Source organism: Sphaeramia orbicularis, chromosome 1 (assembly GCF_902148855.1).
Source record: "Sphaeramia orbicularis chromosome 1, fSphaOr1.1, whole genome shotgun sequence".
NCBI lineage: Eukaryota > Metazoa > Chordata > Actinopteri > Kurtiformes > Apogonidae > Sphaeramia > Sphaeramia orbicularis.
In genome coordinates this window covers 22978650-23001567 of record NC_043957.1, presented here as the reverse complement: position 1 = coordinate 23001567, position 22918 = coordinate 22978650, and the positions used below count along the sequence as shown (strand labels likewise).

Below are 22918 nucleotides of genomic sequence, written 5' to 3'. Positions count from 1 at the left end.
GTAACACCAAATAATTTCCTCCTGTGATTAATAAAGTATTCTGATTCTGAATCACTTCCACAGTAGAGTGCTCCTCCAAAAGGCTGGTTGAGCAGTTTAGCGAGTTCATTAATGTAGTAATAATTTACAAAAGGACCACTGGTACACCTGTAAGAGCATCCAAATAAAGTGAATTAAACTCCAATGACTTCTGGGAAAAATTACTGACTGGACTGACCGAAAGTGCATTGGCTTCAATGTCAAGCCACGGATGTTGCCTTTTGGGACCTCGACCTTTTCAAACCCATTATGAATGCAATTTCAGATCCATTTCACGTCTGACTGAGCTGGAGTCAGACTCTGTTGATGCTTCCAGTGTGAATACACAACAATAGTGGGTGATAGCAGGCATTTGTTGATGGCTTTTTACGATAACTTTATGGTTTTCTGACTTTCCATGTGACTTCCTAATATGAGTTTTCCTCCACAGAGTGCAGCAGTCATCAAAGTCGTTATTTAACCAAGGATTCAACCAAGCACAAAATCTGATTTTAAGACCTGTAAAGTTGCATTTAAGATTTTTAAATCTTAAAATCCAGATTATTGTTATAAGAAACCACAAGCTGTTGCTAATGAACACTTAAAGGGGTCATATTTAGGTAAACCCACTTTTATTAGTCTTTGCTACATTTATTTGTGTATTTGGACCCTAATAGTTCATAAAGTTTGAATTTGAACCCTCCAGGTGCTGCTAAGCTATTTTTATATTAATTTTAGCAAAAATTGAGTGGATCTCTACAACCTGTTTTAATTCCTGCTTAATTTGTTACGTCTATAACTAGTTACATCACGACTTTTGCACATATAAGGTCAAGACTTCAGACGAACATTTCTCCGAGTACGAAGTAATTGTTTGTCAGCAGCAGCGGTTGTAGTCCATACTGAAAATATGTCCAAACTTCGAGCCGATTACTTAAAATGTTCAGCTGTTGGTTGAATGGGACAGAGCAGCACAGACAACAACCTGGAGGGGGTGGGGCCTGAAGTGGCTCATTTGCATTTAAAGGGCCAGCGCTCAAAACCACCTTTCTGGTGTCATTACTCATAAACAGGGTTGAAGATGGACCTGTGGAGTTGAAATAATGAAGAATTCAGACCCAAGTATAGCATTTACAGTTGATGTAGACCACAGGGAAATGTTTTAAAATGTATAATTCCATTTAAAAAAGTAAAATATCACTCCTTTAAAACATGTGACCTATAGATGTCAGTATTCTGTCAATAAAGGCTGATGATGAGGGTATTTTAGTAAGGTGTAGATGTTGTGTATGTCCAGAAGCAGCAGTAACGGGGCAGACACAGCAGAAGTATTCTGGTAGGCACCAGTGAGTATATTATCAGTTTCCAGTCATACAGGCCAATTACACAATCCACAGAAGCTTCTCTCTTTCATCCATAACAACTGATCCACATATCTATCTGATAAAGAACTCAATATACATTTATTTTTAATCTCATAGTTTTCATTATGTCATCATCATTACCATCATCACATTTAGTGCTCATTTTGTTGCCATGACAACAAAACTCTCATCACCCCTACATTTGATACAAGCTCAGAGTACAAGATTTGACACGTTTTTTTTTTTTTTGTTTGTTTTGTTTTATACTACCCTGCATTGTTGCACAGTTACAAAAAAGGATAATACAATCTGCCTCACAATGAAACACACATCTTCTCACACATGTCGTTTTATATATGAAAATGAATTTCCAAGGGTATTGAATTATTGGAGAACAGATGAGCTAAAATGCATACTCTAATGTGTGTACATGTACAGCAAAATGGCACAACATGGCTGCCTTTCTTCACAGTTGTTGAGGACTGTTTTAGTCTGCATCATCATTATTCTGAACCTCGCTTTGGCACTTTTGAACATCTTTTCTATGAGACTCTCCAAGGTTTTGTCATATGAGAAATATCTCAGAAATGTTTGTTGTACAAGGTTAGAGATGATGGCTCTTTCCTGCTCCTCTGTCATTGAAAACACAGTGTAATGCGGTGAATGTTTTCAGTAATGAGCGAAGAGAAAAATAATGTGCTTTCAGATAACAACACTAACCAGATGTGGACACCTGGTGACTGTTTGTAGAAAGACTTGTGATGTCTGACAAATGAGCAAATAGTTCAGATAAGCTCACCACAACACTGACTCAACAGAAAGTATTTGGTCCTATAGGCAAAAGTAAAGTCAACATTAGGAAACTGATTAGTACTCAAACAATTATAGCAAAGCAATTGGTCAGTTTTCACTTACACTGTATGAATATTACTAATATGTGATCATACTACACTCATCTATATTACTGATAAGTCGTCATACTCAATATGCAGTTACAGGAGGGGGTGACACAGACAGAGCTGGTTCAGGTCGGCTCTGAACTCTGATGTTGACCTGAACCTGATAATGTGAGTGGCCGGGCGGCATTCAGGAACGGGCGACGTTTCTGCACTGAAGATAGAAATGCAGGCTGTGGAGCTGATATGAGAGCAGCAGCAGCAGCAGCAGCAGCAGCAGCGTAACATGACATGCTAAAACCACAGAAAACAGCGTCACCTCTGGAAACGAAAACTAGTCTCCTACTGGCAACTGGACACATAAAAATTGGACTATTTATCCTGATTGTTAGCATTTGAGCACCTGTCTGCATTTCCATCTGGACTTTGAAGGATCGGGAAGACATTTTGGGGAGTATTTGCTTTGTTATAAGTGATGTAGAGGCTTATTTAGGTCTGGTGGGGACTCTGGAGGGGCATTTTCCTCAGAGTTAGCATAAATATGTCAATACCAAGCGGTGTTTTTCCACTGCACGGCACTGGCTTTCGGTACTTTGTTTTTAACTGCAGATTTAGTGGTAGTAGATTTAGTGGAACACATGAAACTACTAGGAAGCAATCCTCAATGCAGCACAAAACACTGTTGGAAAGTCTGCATATGATCATTTTACCACACCATGGTTGTGTGATTTGCCATAATCAGTGTTTAATAGAAGACTAAATAAAAATAATATGATGCATCGAGTAAAATCGAGTCGCATTGAGCCGGTACCATAATGAGAAAAATACACACTGTAAAAAATCCCACACAGCACAATAACTTCCTACAGTGACGTTAGAGTATTTTGATCACCACTTGGTGGATGGTTCAAGACGGGAATAAATCCTGCCCTATCAAGTAACATTTGACTTATTTTTTCTACTGGTGATTTATTTTTAGTTCCATTTATCAAATTGATCTGTGTTTAAGTTTCTGATAAGTTTGTTTCTGATAACTTATTTGATTGTAAAAAGGGGCGGTGTACATGATTGACAGCTGTAATGACCAAATGGCGTCACCAGTGACACGAAATGCTACTATTTGACTTTTCTTTTTTGTCTTCTGTCTATGTCTGCTTATAGACGGTGCTGTGTATTTAAATCCACAGTATGTAGCATTCCCCGATAAGAATATCTAAACACAGCTGTATGTTATTAATTACAGCAAGTGTTTCCACTGATGTTCAAATTTGCAGAAATGCATAATGTATTCACATTACATTCATTTGTTCATGTGGTAGCAGGCAAATCCTGTTAACCCTTAAGACCCTTAAACCCTTAAGAGCTATTTTTTCTAATTACTTTTTTTTCCATATTGAACTTTTCTTAAGTGATTTATCATCCTTTATAATATTATGTTCTGCATTTTTTTTTTCCTGAAAATTATGTATTTTTCTATATTGAATTTACTGATCATGTAGATGCTAATACGAGCTCAGAGTAAATGCAAAGGTTATTATATCAGAAGAGATGAACTGAAGAAAAATATGTCCTTAACTGAACATAAAAACACAAATTGATGAGTTTTACTTGTGAGTTGATTGCATGTGATGACAGTGTTTCCATATTCACTATGGAGCCTCTGAACATCCAAATGGGTCATATCTAATGACCATGCAAAGCTGAAAAACTGCATTTTACCTGAATTATTTAACTGTATCGATGGGGTTAATGGTCCAAAAGTTGTTAAACGTTTTAAATCGGTACATATTTTTGATTGCAGGTAGCTGTTTAGGTCTTTGATGATTAAACTGACCTGTATTTGTAACATTACTTGCAGTTATTTTGCTAGAATGAAACAATACAATATGAATGAAGCTGTAAATTGAGTTGGACTGACCAAATTCAGTCATCCAGTGACAGCAATGGACATCATCTGTTTTTGGTTTGATCAACAGATTGTTTGAGCTTTGAATAGAAAATACAAACTGAGTGTTTGATGAACGTTAATAACCACAGTATTGATAGTTTTAGCTAATTTTCTTGAGGAAAATGAAAAAGCAAATAACCCAAAATGTCAAACATCCTTGTCAAAGTTTCACCCTGCCGAATGCAGCCTGGATATGACATCACGGTATTTTTTTTTTTTTGTTCATTTTATTTTTTTTGTGTAATGTTATCAAGGTGTAGGGGATTACTAGTGCTGCCCAGTGATATGTGGCATGGTCAGTGAGTTGTGTGAGTGTACTCAGGGTTAACAAATGAGAAGCCTTGGAACTCTTCCTGGTCCAGGTTGGCTATAAGCTCCTGATCTGGGGGGGTCAGCTCTGGGGGGTGGCGCGTGAAAAAACGATCAAAGTTCTCCGCATCGCGCCCACACTGCCGTGGAAAGGAGAGGAAGGAGAGAGGGGGAGGGAGAGAGAGATGGGGTGATGGAGTGGAGTGAGTATGATGAGGGATGGAAGAAAAAAAGGACAACAACAAACGACAAAGAGAAAAAAGAGAAATACAACTAAAACATGCTATCAACCAATCAAATCTCTCACAGCCGAAACTGTGGATTTCCATTGGTCCATTTATGTGAGCTAGTGACATCTCAGCTTTATCATTGGTGACTACACTGACCAGTCTCAGCTTTGCTTTTGTCAGTGCAGTGACCAATGGCAGGCGATGGTTGGGTTCGGGGAATGAGCGATAATCTATTCTACTACTTACCTCATATTATCCAGACTTTGACTAAGTGTTTGTGGAATTTCCTTCAGTACTGTAACCTATTTTCATTTCAAGCAGTATTTTTAGGGCATATTTGACAGTTTTCTCAGAGCAAAAATAGTGTTGGTGTACTATACTCACAGCTTTAGGTTTGAAAGGGGGCTGAACCTCTTTATTCTCCAGTTTTTCCCAGTCTATATAGCGGAAGAAAGCATGTTCCTTGATGTCTCTCTCGCCCTCTGGACCGCAGCCCAGACGCTTACCAGGGTGCTTCGTCATCAGCTAAACAGACACACACAATGTCACCTTTTAGATGAAGACATATTTACAATTACAACACAGTCAATGCAGACTGACCATCTAGGCTCTCACACTTTAGTCATACACACTGACATTTTCAATGTTTACGCTGACGCAAATCACAAACACCCTCTCCAACAAGTTAACATCACACATGTAATATATCACGCCCTTCTAAATGAAGGATTTTGCAACTAGTAAATATACATGAGAGTAGTGAAACAAGTCAGAAACCAAACTTCCTCTTCTGTGTCCAGCTACAAAAGGTAACAAACTGAGAGGAAAAAAACACTATAAAAGTGACTTTATTTATTTATTTATTTATTTCTACTGTATCTTGGTTACTTCCCAGATGAACTGGATTCAGACAATGTTTACCTCCTCAAGATTTTGTTGACATCAGCTAAAAAAGCCATAATAAAATGTTGGCTGCAGAAAGAAACACCCACAATGGAACTTTTCATTTCAATTGTAGAAAACAGACTTATGGAACACATGATTTTCACCCTGCAGCTCCAGGAGGAGCTGGGAAAAAGGTGCTGGAGAAAATGGACAATGTTTACAAACTGTGATAGTACTAATTTAAAAAAAAGGGAAAAAAAGGCTTAAGTTGTATGTATGCTTATGTTATAATTGTCATCCCCAGACCTCATGTTCTTTTTCTTGTTCTGTAAAATTAAAATGCTTATACATAAAAAGTGCCAAAAAAATAGTGACTTCATATTTTTTGTCATTTGGATCAGGACAAAAAAAAATTCTGAATACTAGTATTACTTTTAAGATTGTAAAACAATCAAAACAAGTGGTGCCAGGCACAACAAACCCCGCCCCTCAGACATATTGTAGCTTATTTTGGCATCGATCCAGCTGATGTCATCATGTCTATGCATGTGGTGATGTCAGCATATCAATTGCCTCTATATATGTGCCAAGTTTGAAGTAAATTGAAACGAACTGATGTTTTTATAGACATTTGAAATTTCAACCATTATAAGTAAATGGGAGAAGAAAAAAGATTTTAAAAATTCATAGAAAAATTTTAACTTTGACCTACTGTTCCCAAAATGTAATGAAATCTATTCTGTGTCACTGGCAATCTATAAACCCAATTTGGTATGAATTCAAACAATAGTTTTACTGCTAGAGTGTTAACAAACAAACAAACCGAACCAAAAACAATACAATACCCCTTGCCCCCCCTTCAGGGTTTGGGGTAATAAAGCAAAACACACAGCCCACATTAGCCTGGAACAAAGTCCTTATTACCTCCGCCAACGAGGTTATGTTTTTGCCAGGGTTTGTTTGTTTGTCTGTCTGTTCGTCTGTCCGTTAGTGTGCAACATAACTCAAAAAGTTATGGACAGATTTTGATGAAATTTTCAGGGTTTGTTGGAAATGGGATAAGGAAGAAATGATTAAATTTTGGTGGTGATCGGGGGTGGGGGGGCCCACGGGGGGGCCCATTTCCAACAAACCCTGAAAATTTCATCAAAATCTGTACATAACTTTTTGAGTTATGTTGCACACTAATGGACAGACAAACAGACAGAAAAACAAACAAACCCTGGCAAAAACATAACCTCCTTGAAGTGGGGGGGCCCACGGGGGGGACCACGGGGGGGACCACTGATCAGCCTTGGCGGAGGTCTGCGCTCTCCGAGTGTTTCTAGTTTATGTGTATAATGTATTTAGTCATTGTTTGTTTATGATAAGTGGTGGTTTTATGAATTTTTGTGTTATACAGCAGAAAGATATGATCCAATTAAAGGGGAAATTTTCAACTACAGTCATTCTGACATTGATTAAACTATCAGTTCTTAAGAATTCAGACTCTATATTTGTCAGTATATTTTACATACGGACGTACAACACACACTGAAACTGACCCTCTGTATTTAACCCGTCATTAGCTGGACATGCAGGGACACACCACACACTGTAGACCAGGAACAGTGGGCTGCCATATCAGGCACCCGAGGAGCAAATGGGGGGTTAACTGCCTTGCTCAAGGGCACATCAGCCAACTATTGCTCTGCCGGTCTGGGGAATTGAATTGAATGATGATCCTTCTTTCTCTGATGTCATCCAACATTTTCCTAATGTTCATGGCAGGTTAGTCTTGTACTGTCACAGTGGTATAGATGTGTGACACATTTAGGAAGTTTGGCTACTTTTAACTTTAACATTTCAAATGGTATAAAGATAAGAGGGCTGTTCAGCTTCATGACAGAACATGTGTAACTGCTATAAATGGGCTCCTCGCAACACCCAAAAATAGTCACTAGTCTCAAAAAATGATCATTTTATTCACTTCAGCTCTCACCTGGTGAAGTCATAATTTGTGACTATAAGGATAAAATGTTAAAGTTCGATGCTATGGTAGTCTGATTGTTACAAAACCAACAGTTTTCACAAAATATGAAATTCTTCACGGAACTGAGCCACATCTCACACAGAACATCCTCTGGTCTCCCTTCAATAACCTCAAGGCCATTCTGTGTTTACACCTGGAGCTCTCAGTCTTCCATATTTATTAAGATACTCTTTGGTACATCCTTCACAGCTAGCTGTTTGTCTTATAGTCTTTATAAATATGACAGACAGCACTCCTTTATGGTGGGCATTTATCCTCAAACTTTCCCACTAGTTGTCTGTCTTAAAAGCGTTCATACTGTTCCTCATATAGCCTTCATGCTAGCTGTTTTTTAAATGCTATTTGTCAGTCTTAAAAACCATCAGGTGAGGTTGGTAGTCTTCATGCTAGTGCTTGGTATCTAAAGCATATGTTTAACTACATCTTCATATATACAATGTTATAAGCTTTAGCTACAACCTTAAAAAGTCAAATAAAATTGAGGAAAAGGAGTTGGACCAGTGAAGGGTCATCCATTCACAGCTCATTCACGTGTCCATCCAGATGCTGATTGGTCAGATAAATGAGCTGCTGGAGGATTCTTCAGAAAAATCAAGTCACTAAATAAGGAAAGTCAGTTGGGTAGGAACACTCCTTGTTCCCTATGGACTAGGTACATAGTAAATGTTCCACTGTGTTCACCAGCTGATCATTAACTGTGTGAGGAGGATGAGTTGTGAGCTGGGTTTTCTTCTGTTACAAATAAAACAGGACAGCTGCAAGTTATGAAACCAAAATAATGAGTAGAGAAGAATCCCTCTATCATACTGAGGAGAAAGACAATATGGAGGATAATTCTCTGGTGGGCTATTACTGGTGTTTCACATCACACACAGTCATTTGATCCTCTATTAATAGTAAATTTGATTTAAAGCTATACCGTATGATGTGGCATTTTTACACTTTTCTTTTGTCATCTTAAAATGCTCCTAATAAGCGTGTGTCAAACTAAAATGTAAAAGAAATCCACCAGGTAGTGAAACTCAAAAATGTTTAATTCTCATATATTTCTGATAAAAGTCTGACCAATCATTTTATTCAGTCCGAATGAAATAATTGGCCGAACCTGACTGAGCCTCCCGTCAATCATCCATTACGGCCGTCCAGCATCCGATCCATTATCGCCGTCCCCGCATCCAATATGTGTACCTCTGAATATGACACTTCACTGGCGCTGCCCCTCTTGTCACTGACCACAGTCTACTGTTTAGGATGTGTATGGATAGAACTGACATGCACATGTGGAAGGGAATAAACAGATTTATTAACAGAAACAACAACTAAGGGGAACAAACAGGAGTCCAGTGAATGAAGGATGGAGATAAAAGTCTGGAAGTCGGATGTACTGGACTAAACAGACAGGTCTGCACAAAGGTCAGCTTTTGTGATGGTGGGACTCATACAGGTACATGTACTTGGTGTCACACAATGTAGGATTATGTAGGATGATAAATGTATGGACTATGAAACCTCAAATGTCCACGGAAAATTCGCGGAGGCCACATGTTCACAGTGCTCATGCCCGTCACCTGGGCACCTCATCTCCGTGGTGCAGTGAAGACACTGACCCAGCGCTGCACAGACCAGACCCTTAAATACAGGGTCTACTGATGGAACAGGAGCCGCAGGCCCGCGTCAGGTGGATGATGTATCTGATTACTGAGGGAGGGGTCCACGGACACGCCAAAGCGGACCGAAACTCCACCTCTGCTTCCTCCGCACGCATCAGGTAAGAGGAGGAGAGAGGAGGGGAACCTCAGTGCTCTGGCAGAGGGAAGTGGGCGGGGCTTTGGAGGGAGGCAGGTTGTTCATGTTCAAACTTTTACTAAGTGCTGTGAGAAATGCCACATCAGTAGGTATAGCTTTAACCAGTTGTAAGAGTCCATTAACCAATGGATATGGTCAACATGGTTCTTATTATTTACTGAATCTCAAGAACATACTTCAGAATGTTCTATTGGAAATCTATTCATAGCATTAAGCCTCATTACTTGGTGTTCTTACCCCCTTGCAGATAGCAACAGCTTCTTTGGACATAGATTTAGGGTAAGAGACATGATGCTCCATGATTGACTGAAAGAGCTCATCCTCATCTTCTCCATCAAAAGGAGGCTGCAGAGGCAAAAATAAAGTTTATTATCGTTCATTGTTACAACTGTGCATTCTTTTGTTCGTCACAAAGGTGCAATTTGTTCATACCCACCTGCCCAGCAAGCATTTCATAGAGTAGTACTCCAAAAGCCCACCAGTCCACAGACTTTCCATAAGGTTGATAGGCTATGATCTACATGCAAAGTAACAACCAGAGATGGATGATTCTAGGAACAGATTACATTTGAATAAAGAACTGGTTTCTGAACATCATGGAAACACACCTCAGGAGCGATGTAGTCTGGTGTTCCACAAAAAGTCTTTGTGGTAATTCCATCAAACATGTTCTCTTTGCACATCCCAAAGTCTGCGATCTTTATGTGGCCCTCGGCATCCAGCATCACGTTGTCCAACTTCAGGTCCCTTTGAAGACAGACCCGGACAAATATTATAACAGGTTTATACTACAAAATGATTTAGACTCCAGCTGAATCACAGCCTGACTCACCGATACACAATGCCTTTGGAGTGAAGGAAGAAAAGTCCTATGGCGATTTCTGCAGCATAAAACCTTCAATACACATAGAAAAAAAATGTCTATAAATTCATACAAATGCACAGTATAATGTATGGTTATGGTGAAGGATAAGGGAAAATAGTAATAACACAAACAAACTCTGAGGAGTTGAAAATGCACTGAAATGATTCAGATGAAAGTGTAACACTTAAAGAACAGTGTGGTCATACTTACACAGCATGAGGCTCCTTGAACTTGCCGACCTGTTGGATCTGGTACATGAGGTCTCCTCCATTAATGTACTCCATCACAAAGTACAATCGGTCCTGAAAAACAAAAGTCTAATTATAGCCACAAGAGGGGATGACTGTCAAACAGAAAATATTGCATGGATGTTTAAGGAACAAGCTTTAGATGAAAGAGAAGGTAATGTGGATTGAGATATAGTGAGACATACACATATACAGACCAATCACCAATTATAGAATAAAGAAAATATATGAAGTAGAATATAGATTTCAGTTTAATACTATCCATGTTGTTTAGAAATTTCCACGGATTTGGAACAGTTTCAAACCAAACACAGATTTGTCAGAAAATTTGCTTAATTTTTTTTTCAAAATAAATACATAAATATATGTTTGTCCCAGGTATCTTTTTCCCTCTGGTATTATCAGAAGTACATTTTTCGGAAGGTGGAACACCAGTACATGAATAACTGATGGTGGACTCCATGTACACAGTGTTCTGCTACAGATTTTCCATATTATTGCAGTGCATTTGTGAGAAGTTTCTCTTAGTCTTAACTATAAAAAACAATTTATTAAGGTGTGTATTCATGTCTGTGACCGCTGGAATATGGCGCCCTACCATGGTTTGGAAACAGGAGTGCAGCTGAGTGAGGAAAGGTGGTTTTCCAGACAAAGCGAGGACTCTCTTCTCCACCATTGTGCACTCCACGTCATCATCCTGAATCACCACGTCCTTCTTTAGGATCTTGATGGCATACAGCTCATCTGTGCCCTTCCTCTCAGCCAGCATCACCTGAACAGCAGAAGAGAGACAGTAATGAGGTGACCTTTGGCTTCATTTTCTTTCCAGATGCTGGTGACAGTGTCTGCGAGTGCATCACCTTTCCAAAGCTGCCTTTGCCCAGAACCATGATGAAGTTGAAGTCGGAGAGCTTGACGCGGTCCTGATTACCATTGCTGTCATATTTGCAAACTGAGGAAGAGGAGGAAGAGTCCGTGGGCTTCCCTGGACCTACCTTCCATCTCTGGGGAGACAAAAAAAAAAAAAAAAAAAAAAAAGGAATAAAACAGGAAGTAGAATATAATGAAAAGAACATGTATGCTCAAACTTATCTGTGCTGGTGCATCTCACCTCAAACTTCTGTCGTAGCTCCTCGTTTCCATCCTCTCCATCTGGCTGGACGGGAACATTAAAGTATTCTCCTTCCTCCTGGGACAACAGCTTATACCTACAATAAAACAGAGCAACATCACATCTATTCTAGGATGACTACCAGACTATGACAGGCCGCCTGTTCCTGTCTAATTGTCTGCTTCCTGATTGTCTTACCATCCATCTATTCCTTGTTTCTGTAGCTCTGAGATCCCAAAGGACAGAGATCCCATGAAGTCATTCCTGCTGGTTAAATCCCAGTCCCAGACCTCCACGGACAGACGGCGATCCTTGTCACTTTCTTTGAGGTTGCTGAGGAGTGACACAAGATTTGGGATAAAATGACAAGCAGAAACATTTAAGTTCAAAACTTTTTCCTGATATTTTCCTATATTTTTCCCTTGTAAATGGCTTTGGAAAAAAGTGTCTGCCAAATGCATAAATGTAAATGTATTTGTTTTAAAGCAGGGTGTAAAATATACAGCTCTCCAAAGGATTCAATCTGGCCCACTGGATGAATTTGTCAAAATCTTTTCAGTTCAGGGGCCACATACAGATCAATATGATCTCAAGTGGGTGCAACCAGTAAAGTACTATCAGAAAAACAACTTCAAATTTTTCTCTTTGTTTTAGTGTAAAAATGTTAAATTCCAGAAAAATATCTACATTTGCAAACTATCCTCTAAAAAATGTGAATAATCTGAAATGTCTTAAGAAAAATAAGTGCCTTTTTAACAATATTCTGCCTGTTACTAAATGTTTTGTGTATGTGTAGCTCCACTGCCATCTGTAAATTGTAGTACATGTGTAAATGATAAGCTGTTCACGTTATTCAGGTTTTTAAAGGATAGCTCGTAAATGTAAACATTTTCTTTTCTTTTTTTTTTTTTTTTAATTAACTTCCTTTACTAGAAGTAATTTCACAGGCATGACATTGCAATGTGATAAAAAGGACTTCCATTCTTTCATTTTTCTTTTTATCCCTCCCACAATCCCACCCTACCCAAAAGAAGACAATCCTTAATGTAAATCCAGTACTGACAAGTAATCAGTGCGGAATAGATAAAACAATTGTCTAATTAACAAAACAAAACAAAAAAAAGGTAGCTAAAATAAAACAAATGAACAAAAAACAAAAACAAAAAAAAAAAGTGTGTGTGTGTTTAAACATTTTCATAATGTAATTTGACTTATTTTTTACTTTCAAACACTGAGAGAAGTTTGGAGTTGACATTATTTATAGATTGTTCTGTTATTATTTTCCTGGTTTGACCCACTGTATGACACCCCTGAACTAAAACAAGTTTGACACCCATGATTTAAATTGTTAGTATGTTGTATCTACTACTGCACTCCACCATATTTAGGTTCTTCTTTGTGAATAACTGAAGCCAAATCTGCATCATTCTGTAAAACCGGTATTGAGAGATATTGTGCTTTAAATGGGGGTAAACTAGTTATGCACCTAATGTTTACCCTGAAAATACAATCTAAGCACTAAAGTCTGAATCAACAGGAAAGCAACCACCCACTCAACAAACGTCAAAGCTTCTACGAGCTCTAAAATTGTATTAATAGTACACTAATGTACTAGAGGGCCACCTTCAGACTTATTAGAGAGTCCATTATTAGAGAGCAAATGAGACCAGAATGTCTCAAAAAAAAGAAATGAATTGAGATCTATGGGATCCGGAGCAATATGACAGTGGATGGTTGTTCATCTGTATATTTTTTTGTTGGTATTTGACCCTCACAAGGACTAAGTGGTTCAGAAAATGGATGGAATGTATGGAAACCAGGGCTCTTTGAAACCAACATCATCAAGTACAAGCTGGTGAAAGGAGAATCCCACACTAACCAGGACATTGATGTTCAAGTGGTCTGAGAGGAACCTTTTCGTGGCTCCACTTAGACTTTAGAAAACCGATACCACGAGTGGAGACGTTGGTCAAATATAGACTTTTCATAGATAAGAGGTCCACAAATCTCACTCTCAACAAATGCTATATGTTATAATAATGGATTAGATTTACACAGCGCTTTTCTACGAACGCATACTCAAAGTGCATACAGTGGATTCATTATTCATTCACTCACACATTCACACACTGGTGGTGGTAAACTACACTACAAACAAAAAGTTAAGGATATTTTTAATTTTGGGGCTATTTCTCTCAGTTGGGATTCTTGCACAGTGCTTTTTATTACTTTTTTGTGTGTGAATTGAAACACATTTTTTTAATGACCAGACATAGTTTTATTTACAAATGGCAAAAAAAAAATTTAAAAAAAATGACAAAAATAAAATGAAATATCCTTAAGTTTTTGTTTGTAGCGTACCTATGTAGCCATACGGAAGCATGGCTGCCAATTTGTATTACATTTGTATATACATTGTATACATATGTATCTATTTGTATATACACTTTATACACATTCATACACCAGTGTGAGTAGCAGCACTGGAGGCAAGGTGGGTGAAGTGTCTTGCCCAAGGACACAACAGCACATGACTAGGACAGAGCAGGATTCGAACCGCCAACCCATCGGTTATTGGATGACCCGCTCTACCTCCTGAGCCATGGCTGCCCGTCATGTTAGTCTGATGAGAGGGGAAAACTGAATGAGGAGGCTGCATACACAGACAACTGACGTCCTCTTCCACCCGCTGTGCCCCATGGGAATTAATTTTAGAAAAAATATGAATGGTAGTCAAAAGAGAGAGACAAATAATTTTTTCATCCTGTCTGAATTGTGCCACTCTTTACATATATGATGTTTGTCAGTTTAAAATACACTGTCCAGCCAAAAAAAAAAAAAAAGTCACATATACAATATTTCACTGCTCCACCTTTGGTTTCGATTCCAGGAGACATTTCACAGTAACATCTTTTTTCCACATAATGCTTATGTAGTGTCACAATAAGGTTCATAATATTTTTTTCCATCCATTGTTGCATTCATTTTTGATTTTTGATGATGGACAATCAGACCGCTGCATCAAGACTTCATCATATCCCAAATTAGAGTCTGGACTTTATGGAGGCTAATCCATGTGTGGAAATCATGTCTCATTCTCCCAGAACTGATGATCTTGACCATATGGTGGAATTCAGTAGTAGATACAATCCATACTAACATTTTATATCATGGGTGTCAAACTTGTTTCAGTTCAGGGGTGTCATACAGTGGGTCAGACCAGGAAAATAAGAACAGAATAATCTATAAATAATGTCAACTCCAAACTTTTCTCTATGTTTTAGAGTAAATAATGTAAGTCAAATTACATTATGAAAATGTTTACATTTACGAGCTATCCTTTAAAAAATCTGAATAACCTGAACAGCTTATCATTTACACGTGTACTATAATTTACAGATGGCAGTGGAACTACAAATATACAAGACATTTAGTAACAGGCAGAATATTGTTAAAAAGGCACTTATTTTTCTTAAGACATTTCAGGTTATTCACATTTTTTAAAGGATAGTTTGTAAATGTAGATATTTTCATGGAACAAACAAACTGCTTTTGTTAACTTGTAAGATTATCGTTTAACTAAAATAAATATGTGCATAATGATTTTTTTTTTCCTGACTAACACTATGTTCAGACAGCAGGTCTTAATGCACAATTTGGATTTTTTGGTGAAATGCGTTTTTTTGTGTGCTCATTCATATTACACATTAAATGTGACTTCTATCAGTTTTGAGTATGAACTGAATGCGACCCTGAAGTGACCTGCATGCGCAAAAGAGGTCCTGACGTAATACGTGACCACGCAGGCACGCACTGTGTTTACAGAAGTAAAAATATGGAGGCATCTTGTCTCAGCATGTTGTTATTTTTCCCACCGCTCCTCTTCCTGGGACTCAGAATTGTGACGTTTGTTGCATTTCAATAACGTAAAGGTCAGATAAATGCGACCTGGCTGTTCAGACTGAAGCCACATTGCAAAATATCAAATATGTATTGGATTTAGGACCACATATGAAAGTGGCCTGGGGCGGATTTGTGCTCTTCAAACTGTCTTTAACAGATCGGATACAGGTCGCATATGGGCAAAAAAAAAAATTGGATTTGGGCCACATTTGCCTGCAGTCTGAACATAGCCATAGATCCCCCACAGGGCAAAACCAGGTGAGGTAGGAATCATTCACTTCATTTTGGGTGGTCAAAGGACATTAGGCCGCCAGTGTAAAACATATGGAAGCCACAAGCAAAAACCGAAAGAAAACAAGACCAAGTTCACTTGTACATGTATTTGTTTTGTTCTGCGACTGTAAAGAAGTTCAATTCCAAAAAAATCCCTTCATAGATATTTTGAATTGAATAATATCTAATGCTCACAAAGTGAAGGTCTCGTTCCAGGAGGGGTTGAGGCAACATTTGATGGTCTTTGTCTTCTGCTTGCTCTCACTCTTAGGATCCGGGATCAGCTTGAGTTTGACGTAGGGGTCTGACAAGCCGTTGGGGTCCATGGGCACCAGGTTCTTAGCCTCTTTGACTGGAGGTGTAGAGGACATGGATAAAAATAAATGTCAGGGAAAAAAAAAAAAAGAGTAGAAAACAGACCATTGTGTAAAATGTGTCCTTTACAGAGGACAGTGGGATATGAGTCTGCAAGTATTGGTGCAACACTCCAACATCTGAGCTGCCCTAAATAACTCTGGCCACATTTGAGAACACTTAACAACAGTTTAGTTTCTGTTCCATAATCAATCTAAAGCTGTCTGAGGGAGGGAGGGCTGGCAGGCACATGGACAAAGATGTGGGTCAATCGTTGGATTATCGATCGGCTAATGGACTTTCCAGTTTTATTTTGGACTGATACAGAGCTGAGAGAGGCAGCGCCCCACTGTCAGAGTCAAAATCAACAGCGATGAGACACTCACTGGTGACGGTTAGGGTGTCCTCCGTGATCTGGGCAGAGATGTGGATGCGTCCTCGCCTCTCTGTGTGATCGGTCCCACACAGGCTGGGGACGTTGGCCACACATCGCTTATGGATGTTCATCATACAATCTGAGACACAAAAACACACATGCACCTTTTATCACATTCGACAACAGTTCAAACATTTAGGTGGTAAAAACAGATAACTGGGTGAAAATGGCCAAAAATATTAGCATGAAAATCATTTCCATATCAGTCAATATTGCTAATTATTACTAAAACTGAAAAGAAAAAAATGTAATTACTTACTCCTACACCAGATTTTATTGCATGTACATTCCCTCTTTTTTTTCCCATCTTTGTTTTTTACCTGTGTTATAATATGTACGTCTTTGTCATGCTTGATTTTTATGAGTTTTGCATGGGCTGCTGAGCCTTCTTTGACAGGTCTTACTCGCAAATTTAAATTCTCAAGGGACTTTCTGGTTAAATAAAAATAAAAATAAAAAATCACAATGAATGTCAGATTACGACATATATGCATTTAGTAATCGAAAAAAAAAGAGAATCAGTTTTAATCCGAAAGAAAGTGGGACAGAGACGACCAGAAACATATTAACCCCACTGTGCCTTGTTTGATGGAGAATGTATTTTTAAATATGTAAACTGTTAGGAATATGTAACAGATTAATGTGACTGGAAGATGTTGCGTCTCTTAAAATAAAATAATAATAATAAATAAATAAATAGCGATCTGATTTCTTGCAAGTTTAAATGCTGATAATTAAAGAAAACAGATACTTACGTGCTTTTTTATTTTAGATTTGTTTGCAAATATTTCAGAAATGTTAGAATATTTTCTTACAATAATGAAATGTTTGCTCACTGTGAACATACGCACAAGTAAAATTAAGTTAAACAAACCATTCAGTATTTTGCTAACATTGTAAACAAAAATAAACCCAAAAGATATAAAAATAACTGTATTTTTATATTGTGATAATTATCTTTTTTTGTTGTTTAATTTTATCTTCTAACTCCTTTGCTATCATGTATTGTAAATCTAAACTGTTAAGGTGCACAGAAGTAAAGAATATAGAGTAAATCTGCAGTTCACCAGTGCTGAATGATCTGTAGATTAATCATGTAATTAATTAAGACATTTTAGCAACTACTTTGGTCATTTTTAGTTCATGTCTTAAGCATAGTGAGGAAAAAAACCTGGTTCTATCCTTTTAAATGTTAGTTTTGCTAATATTTATTGTTACATCCCATGTTATTATCACCAATATTGTAATGTTAAAGACAATCAGCAGCTAAATTGGAAACCATTCTACGACATAAATCAGTGATGACACTATTACATTTGTTCAGCCTCAATCTACACCTCGGATTAATTCATTTAAATTAAACAGGATAAATAAGCATTTTCTTAATATTCAATAGTATAATGTCCCCAATGTTCAGCTGTATGTAAGTGCTTAGTCTGTCCACTAGATGTCACACTGCTGTTTACTTCACTCTTCAATCAGTGGGGGGTGTTAAATTCTGCAGAGGTGGATTAGGAGAAGGTAATCTACTGCTGCATTTTTTTGCATTAAAATGAACTCACTATTTTTTTTTTTCTACCTGATGTCATTTTAAACTGTTGTCAATGAATGAAATAAAGTAGTCATTCAATACGCTGTTAGTCTGACCCTGCTCAGCTTCACTCCCCATTAAAACTTAAAGATGGATGACCCAGAGCAGCGTTTGATGTGGTACAAAAGAATATTTTATCCCGTATTGAACGCAAAGTCAAACTATCCCACTGATGTTTTAAAGGCTTTTAATTATCTTTTTAGTTTTTCCAATAGAAGAGCAAATGAGAATATATATATATGCTTTGAAGGGGCAGGAAGTGAACTTGCTACCAGCCTGGGGGGGGGGGGGGTGTAGAGAGGGAAAAGGCAGTCACTATTATTGTATTTGGGATTATTGATTTTACGTCTTTTTTTTTTTTTTTTCCTTTCTTTTTCCTCTAAGCTTCTGTCTATAATATTATTTAAAACCCTTTTCTGATTTCTCATTTTTGTATACCCATATCCTTTAACCCTTTTACTTATTAAACTGGCAATTTTGTTCCCATTCTCTCTTCGGTGTCCACCTGAATATGCACCACCCACACAAAAAAAATCATAAATAATCACACACACACACTCGCAGGCACAGATACAAACGCACCTGTAAGTCGCCCTTTGTTTGCATCCATTTTTGTTTTGCTTAATGTCTATGTGTTATGAATTCTCTTTTGTTTGTTTATTTGTTTTCGTTACCCCTGTCACAATACTTTGTCTACCACCAAATAAAGAATAAAAAAATTAAAAAAAAAAAAAAAAAAAAAGAAAAGCAAATCAGTGACTTGTCTTTCTTCATTCATCTAGAAATTGCTCGACATTCTGCCGGATATTCTTTTACATTTGTACTCATTTACAGTCTGTTTTTAATATTGCCATCCTGTTTTGCATATTGTAATTTTGACAGACGTCCAGGAAAATGAATCTATTCCTGTCTTATGTCCTCTGTTGTTCTGTGTGAGGCCTATCATTTTATTAAGGTGTTTCTTTACAGAGTTTTTGTTTTACTACTCAGTGTTGAATGTTGTACAGATTGTAAAGTTGTAGTTGACTAGATTCGTCTTTCTGCAGTAAAAAAAAAAACAAACAAAAAACTATGGAATCAAATGCTTTTACTTTTATTTGCAGGGAAACAGATGGGTATTGTTTGTTTTTCTTAAGCTTTTTTTTTTTTTTTTTAGCTCTGCTGGCCGGAGGACATTTCTTACACTTAAATGATGCTGAATTTTAACTGATGGAAAGTTTATTTTCACTGATTATTGAAATGCTGTATAGTGTGTACTAATAATGTAAACAAAGCAAAAAAAAATCATCACCTGGCATCAATATTATTAACAAGTTTGTACAAATCTCTGGAAGGTCAAATGTTTTTAATTCACTCCATAATGCTAATAATCCTAAGTATTGTCCCATGCGCTGTTCTATGTTTTTAACTTATTTGACTTTTAACGTCCATATTTTATTAAAAAGATTAATTTCCATTGCTCTTGCATTGGATAACAAAGCTTCTTCTCAGTCTTTTTCTGCCAGAGATCATTTCTGATGCTTAGTTTAAGCCAAAGAAATGAATGACAGTAATGAAAATGATTTACAGCCACACCAGTTACTGGTTGCAGACAGGATTCATCTCATTTTCATTTTCAGACTGAATTAAACCCACAGTCTGATGAAGTCCACCCATGACCTGCCAGTAAAATGAGGAACACCTAAGCCATAAATAAAGTTGGCTATAGGTGCAGAGAGCACTGCATTCATGAAACCCACTTCCTGTTCCTGCCAACAACAGAAATTTGATCAAAGACAAATAGAAAAGGTGTAGGAAAGTCAAAATAATCAAAGATGATTTTAAATCTATTTTCTCACAAAACAGGTGAATTAGTAGAAACTGTTTCTGCTAAACATGTAAAGGTTTGGAGCTACATAGTAAAGATCCAAATAAGTGCTATATTTTCTGAAATAATCCTGATTTAACATAATAATCTCCATTTACAAGTAGAAGTGACACATTTTATCATTAGATCACATCGTTTCCTTGGTTCTCTTATAATGACTTAAGTTCAGTGGAGAACTAACATCCCAGCAGTTTATTTTCCTTCAGTATTGCAGTGATGGCTTTGTATATTTAAGTGAGGATTTAAGTGATAGTTTGTTTGTTTCTTTGTTTGATTGTTAACACTCTGGCAGCAAAACTATTGGTTGAATTCATACCTAATTGGGTTTCTACCTTGCCAGTGACCCAGAATAGATCTCATTATATTTTGGGAAAAATAGGTCAAAGTTCCAATTTTTTTTATGAATTTTTAAAATCTTTTTTCCCCCCATTTATTTATAATGGGTGAAATTTCAAATGTGTGTAGCAGCAAAATTATAGGGTGAATTCATACCAAATTTGGTTTATAGATTGCCAGTGACCCAGAATCGATGTCATTATATTTTGGGAAAAGTAGGTCAAAGTTTCCATTTTTTATGATTTTTTTTTTTTTTAATGTTTTTTTTCCCCTCATTTACTTATAATGGGCGAAATTTCATATGTCTGTAGCAGCAAAACTACTGGTTGAATTCATACAAAATTGACTTTATACATCACCAGTGACCTAGAATGGATCTCATTACATTTTGTGAACAGTAGGTCAAAGTTCAAATTTTTTATGAATTTTTAAAATATTCCCATTTACTTGTAATGGGCGAAATATATGCAAGGGGCGGGGTTTGTTGTGCCTGGTTTTTACATGTTTTGACAGTATATGCCAATAACTCTTGTGTCCATAATTAAACTATTATCTTTTACAACAGTGCTGCTATAAGGTTAACAGAAAAGGCTAGTATATTATTAATCGTGATTATTTGTATAAAAATTAATCATCAACTCAAATTTCAATACTCTGACAGCTAAGGTGGAAAAATTTCCACACTTTTACTCCAGTACAAGTACAGATATTTGAATAAGAACTGATTCAAAGTCTTGACTGTGGTAGAAGTGAAAAAGTAGAGTCTGAAATGTTGTCAAACTATGAATCACATAAATATAATGCAGATTTTTACACCAGTCTAATTTCAAATAGTATAATACTAAAAATGATTAAATTAGTGTTTGTAGATCAGCTTTCAGTGTCTGATGTATTTCCTGTGATCAAGTCCCTGTTTCATCTTGGTGCATCTTGTTTTGTTTGTCATGTGTGATATTCTGGGATTATCTTTCCTACATGTTATTTATTCATTTATTCATTCAGGTTAGAATTAGTCTTGATGTTAGGAAGGTAGGCAGTGATGCAAAATAAAATTGGATAATTCCCCTCAAATGTACTGAAACTTAAGTGACCCATCTGTTTAGAAAATGTAAGGAGTAGATCACACAGATATTTGTGTTCAAAAGTAAAAATCTGTCAAATTAAATAACCAGATAAAGTATAGATATCTGAAAACTGTATTTCAACGTCCTATTGCTGCTATCATATCAGTTTTATACGTTTAGCATGACTTTAAAAGTAAGAAATTAGAAGAAGTTACCGTTATGTAATTAAAAACAATGTTACAACATATTAAGAACATTGAGTCTTATTGGAAAATTCTTGAAAATGTCAAGTTTGTCATCAATCTGTAGGTAAATCCTTTCATTTTGTGTGTGTGCATGTGTGGGTATGTGGGCACGTGTGACGTTAAATGTGTGTACATATGATTGTTTACTTGCACCTGCACTCTTTATTTTATTATTGTTTTCTTTGTTATATACCTATTGTGAAGCACATTGAGTCTACCTTGTGCATGAAATGTGCTTTATACATAAAATTTAATTGAACTGAATTGAATTTTCGTTTGTGTTTTAATTCAGAGTGACTGTACTATTGCTGATGCTTGTTGGTTATTCCTTAGATTTGATCAAAATGGTGGAGCACAAAGTCTATTTAATATTTTTAGATATATGGACATGAATGATCTAAACCAGTGTTTTTCAACCTTGGGGTCAGGACCCACGTGAGGTCGCTTGGAATTAAAATGCGGTCGCCTGAAATTTTAAGTAACTGATAAAATATAAACTAAAAAAAAAAAAAAAATACTTACTAATAAAAATATATGGTGAGTTGAGAGAAACAATCCCAATCCATAAAAGACATGACAAACTCTGAAGCTGAAACTGAAGCACTGTGGTTCTGTTTATCTTTCAATTGTTCATTGTGGTCAGTTTCAGATGCTGCAGCTCTTTCATAATTCAGTTTGAGTTATTGTTTGTTCAGTATTAATTGTCAGCCTTGGAAATACAGGCTGGACTGACTGTACATATCCTGACCAAGGAAAATAAAATTCTCACTTTGTGCAGTAATCTACACCTGGCTTTTCTGCCTCCGTCCATAATAATATACATTATATAGCCTAAATGTTGTCTAAAATTAATGTTTATTTACAACATAGTATAGCAAACTATTACATGATCAAAAAACAAATTAATTTTAACCAAAAAAAAAAAGTCTTGAATGTTTGGGGTCACCAAAAATGTATGTTAAAATGGGGTCATGAACCAAAAAAGGTTAGAACCACTGCTCTAAACTAAGAAACAAGAGAATATTGTTTGAAGGCACCTCCCCAGAAATACTAGACGTGTACTGTTGAGGAAGTAAAAACAAAAATGTTTTGCAAGTGTTTGTTTCATCAGCTCCTGACCAGGAAAAAAGAAACCTT

The 22918-nt window shown here is 36.8% G+C and overlaps 1 protein-coding gene across 2 annotated transcripts in view; it reads right to left on the bottom strand.

The window, feature by feature from the left end:
• The window catches only part of LOC115416970 (protein kinase C beta type-like), a 60931-nt gene that overhangs the window by 7149 nt on the left and 30864 nt on the right, over window positions 1-22918 (bottom strand). Inside the window, exons 5-17 of one of the 2 annotated variants that reach the window (XM_030130874.1) lie at window positions 16629-16757; window positions 16084-16240; window positions 11911-12045; window positions 11713-11809; window positions 11462-11605; window positions 11200-11373; window positions 10564-10655; window positions 10321-10383; window positions 10097-10235; window positions 9925-10005; window positions 9726-9833; window positions 5150-5290; window positions 1350-4675 (exon numbers count right to left, since the gene is read on the bottom strand). In XM_030130874.1, coding sequence (XP_029986734.1) covers window positions 4523-4675; window positions 5150-5290; window positions 9726-9833; window positions 9925-10005; window positions 10097-10235; window positions 10321-10383; window positions 10564-10655; window positions 11200-11373; window positions 11462-11605; window positions 11713-11809; window positions 11911-12045; window positions 16084-16240; window positions 16629-16757 — 1613 coding nt within the window. In that variant the 3' untranslated portion in view covers window positions 1350-4522. Of the gene's footprint in view, window positions 1-1349; window positions 4676-5149; window positions 5291-9725; window positions 9834-9924; window positions 10006-10096; window positions 10236-10320; window positions 10384-10563; window positions 10656-11199; window positions 11374-11461; window positions 11606-11712; window positions 11810-11910; window positions 12046-16083; window positions 16241-16628; window positions 16758-22918 lie in introns of those variants that run through there. The other variant, XM_030130882.1, reaches the window with a different exon arrangement.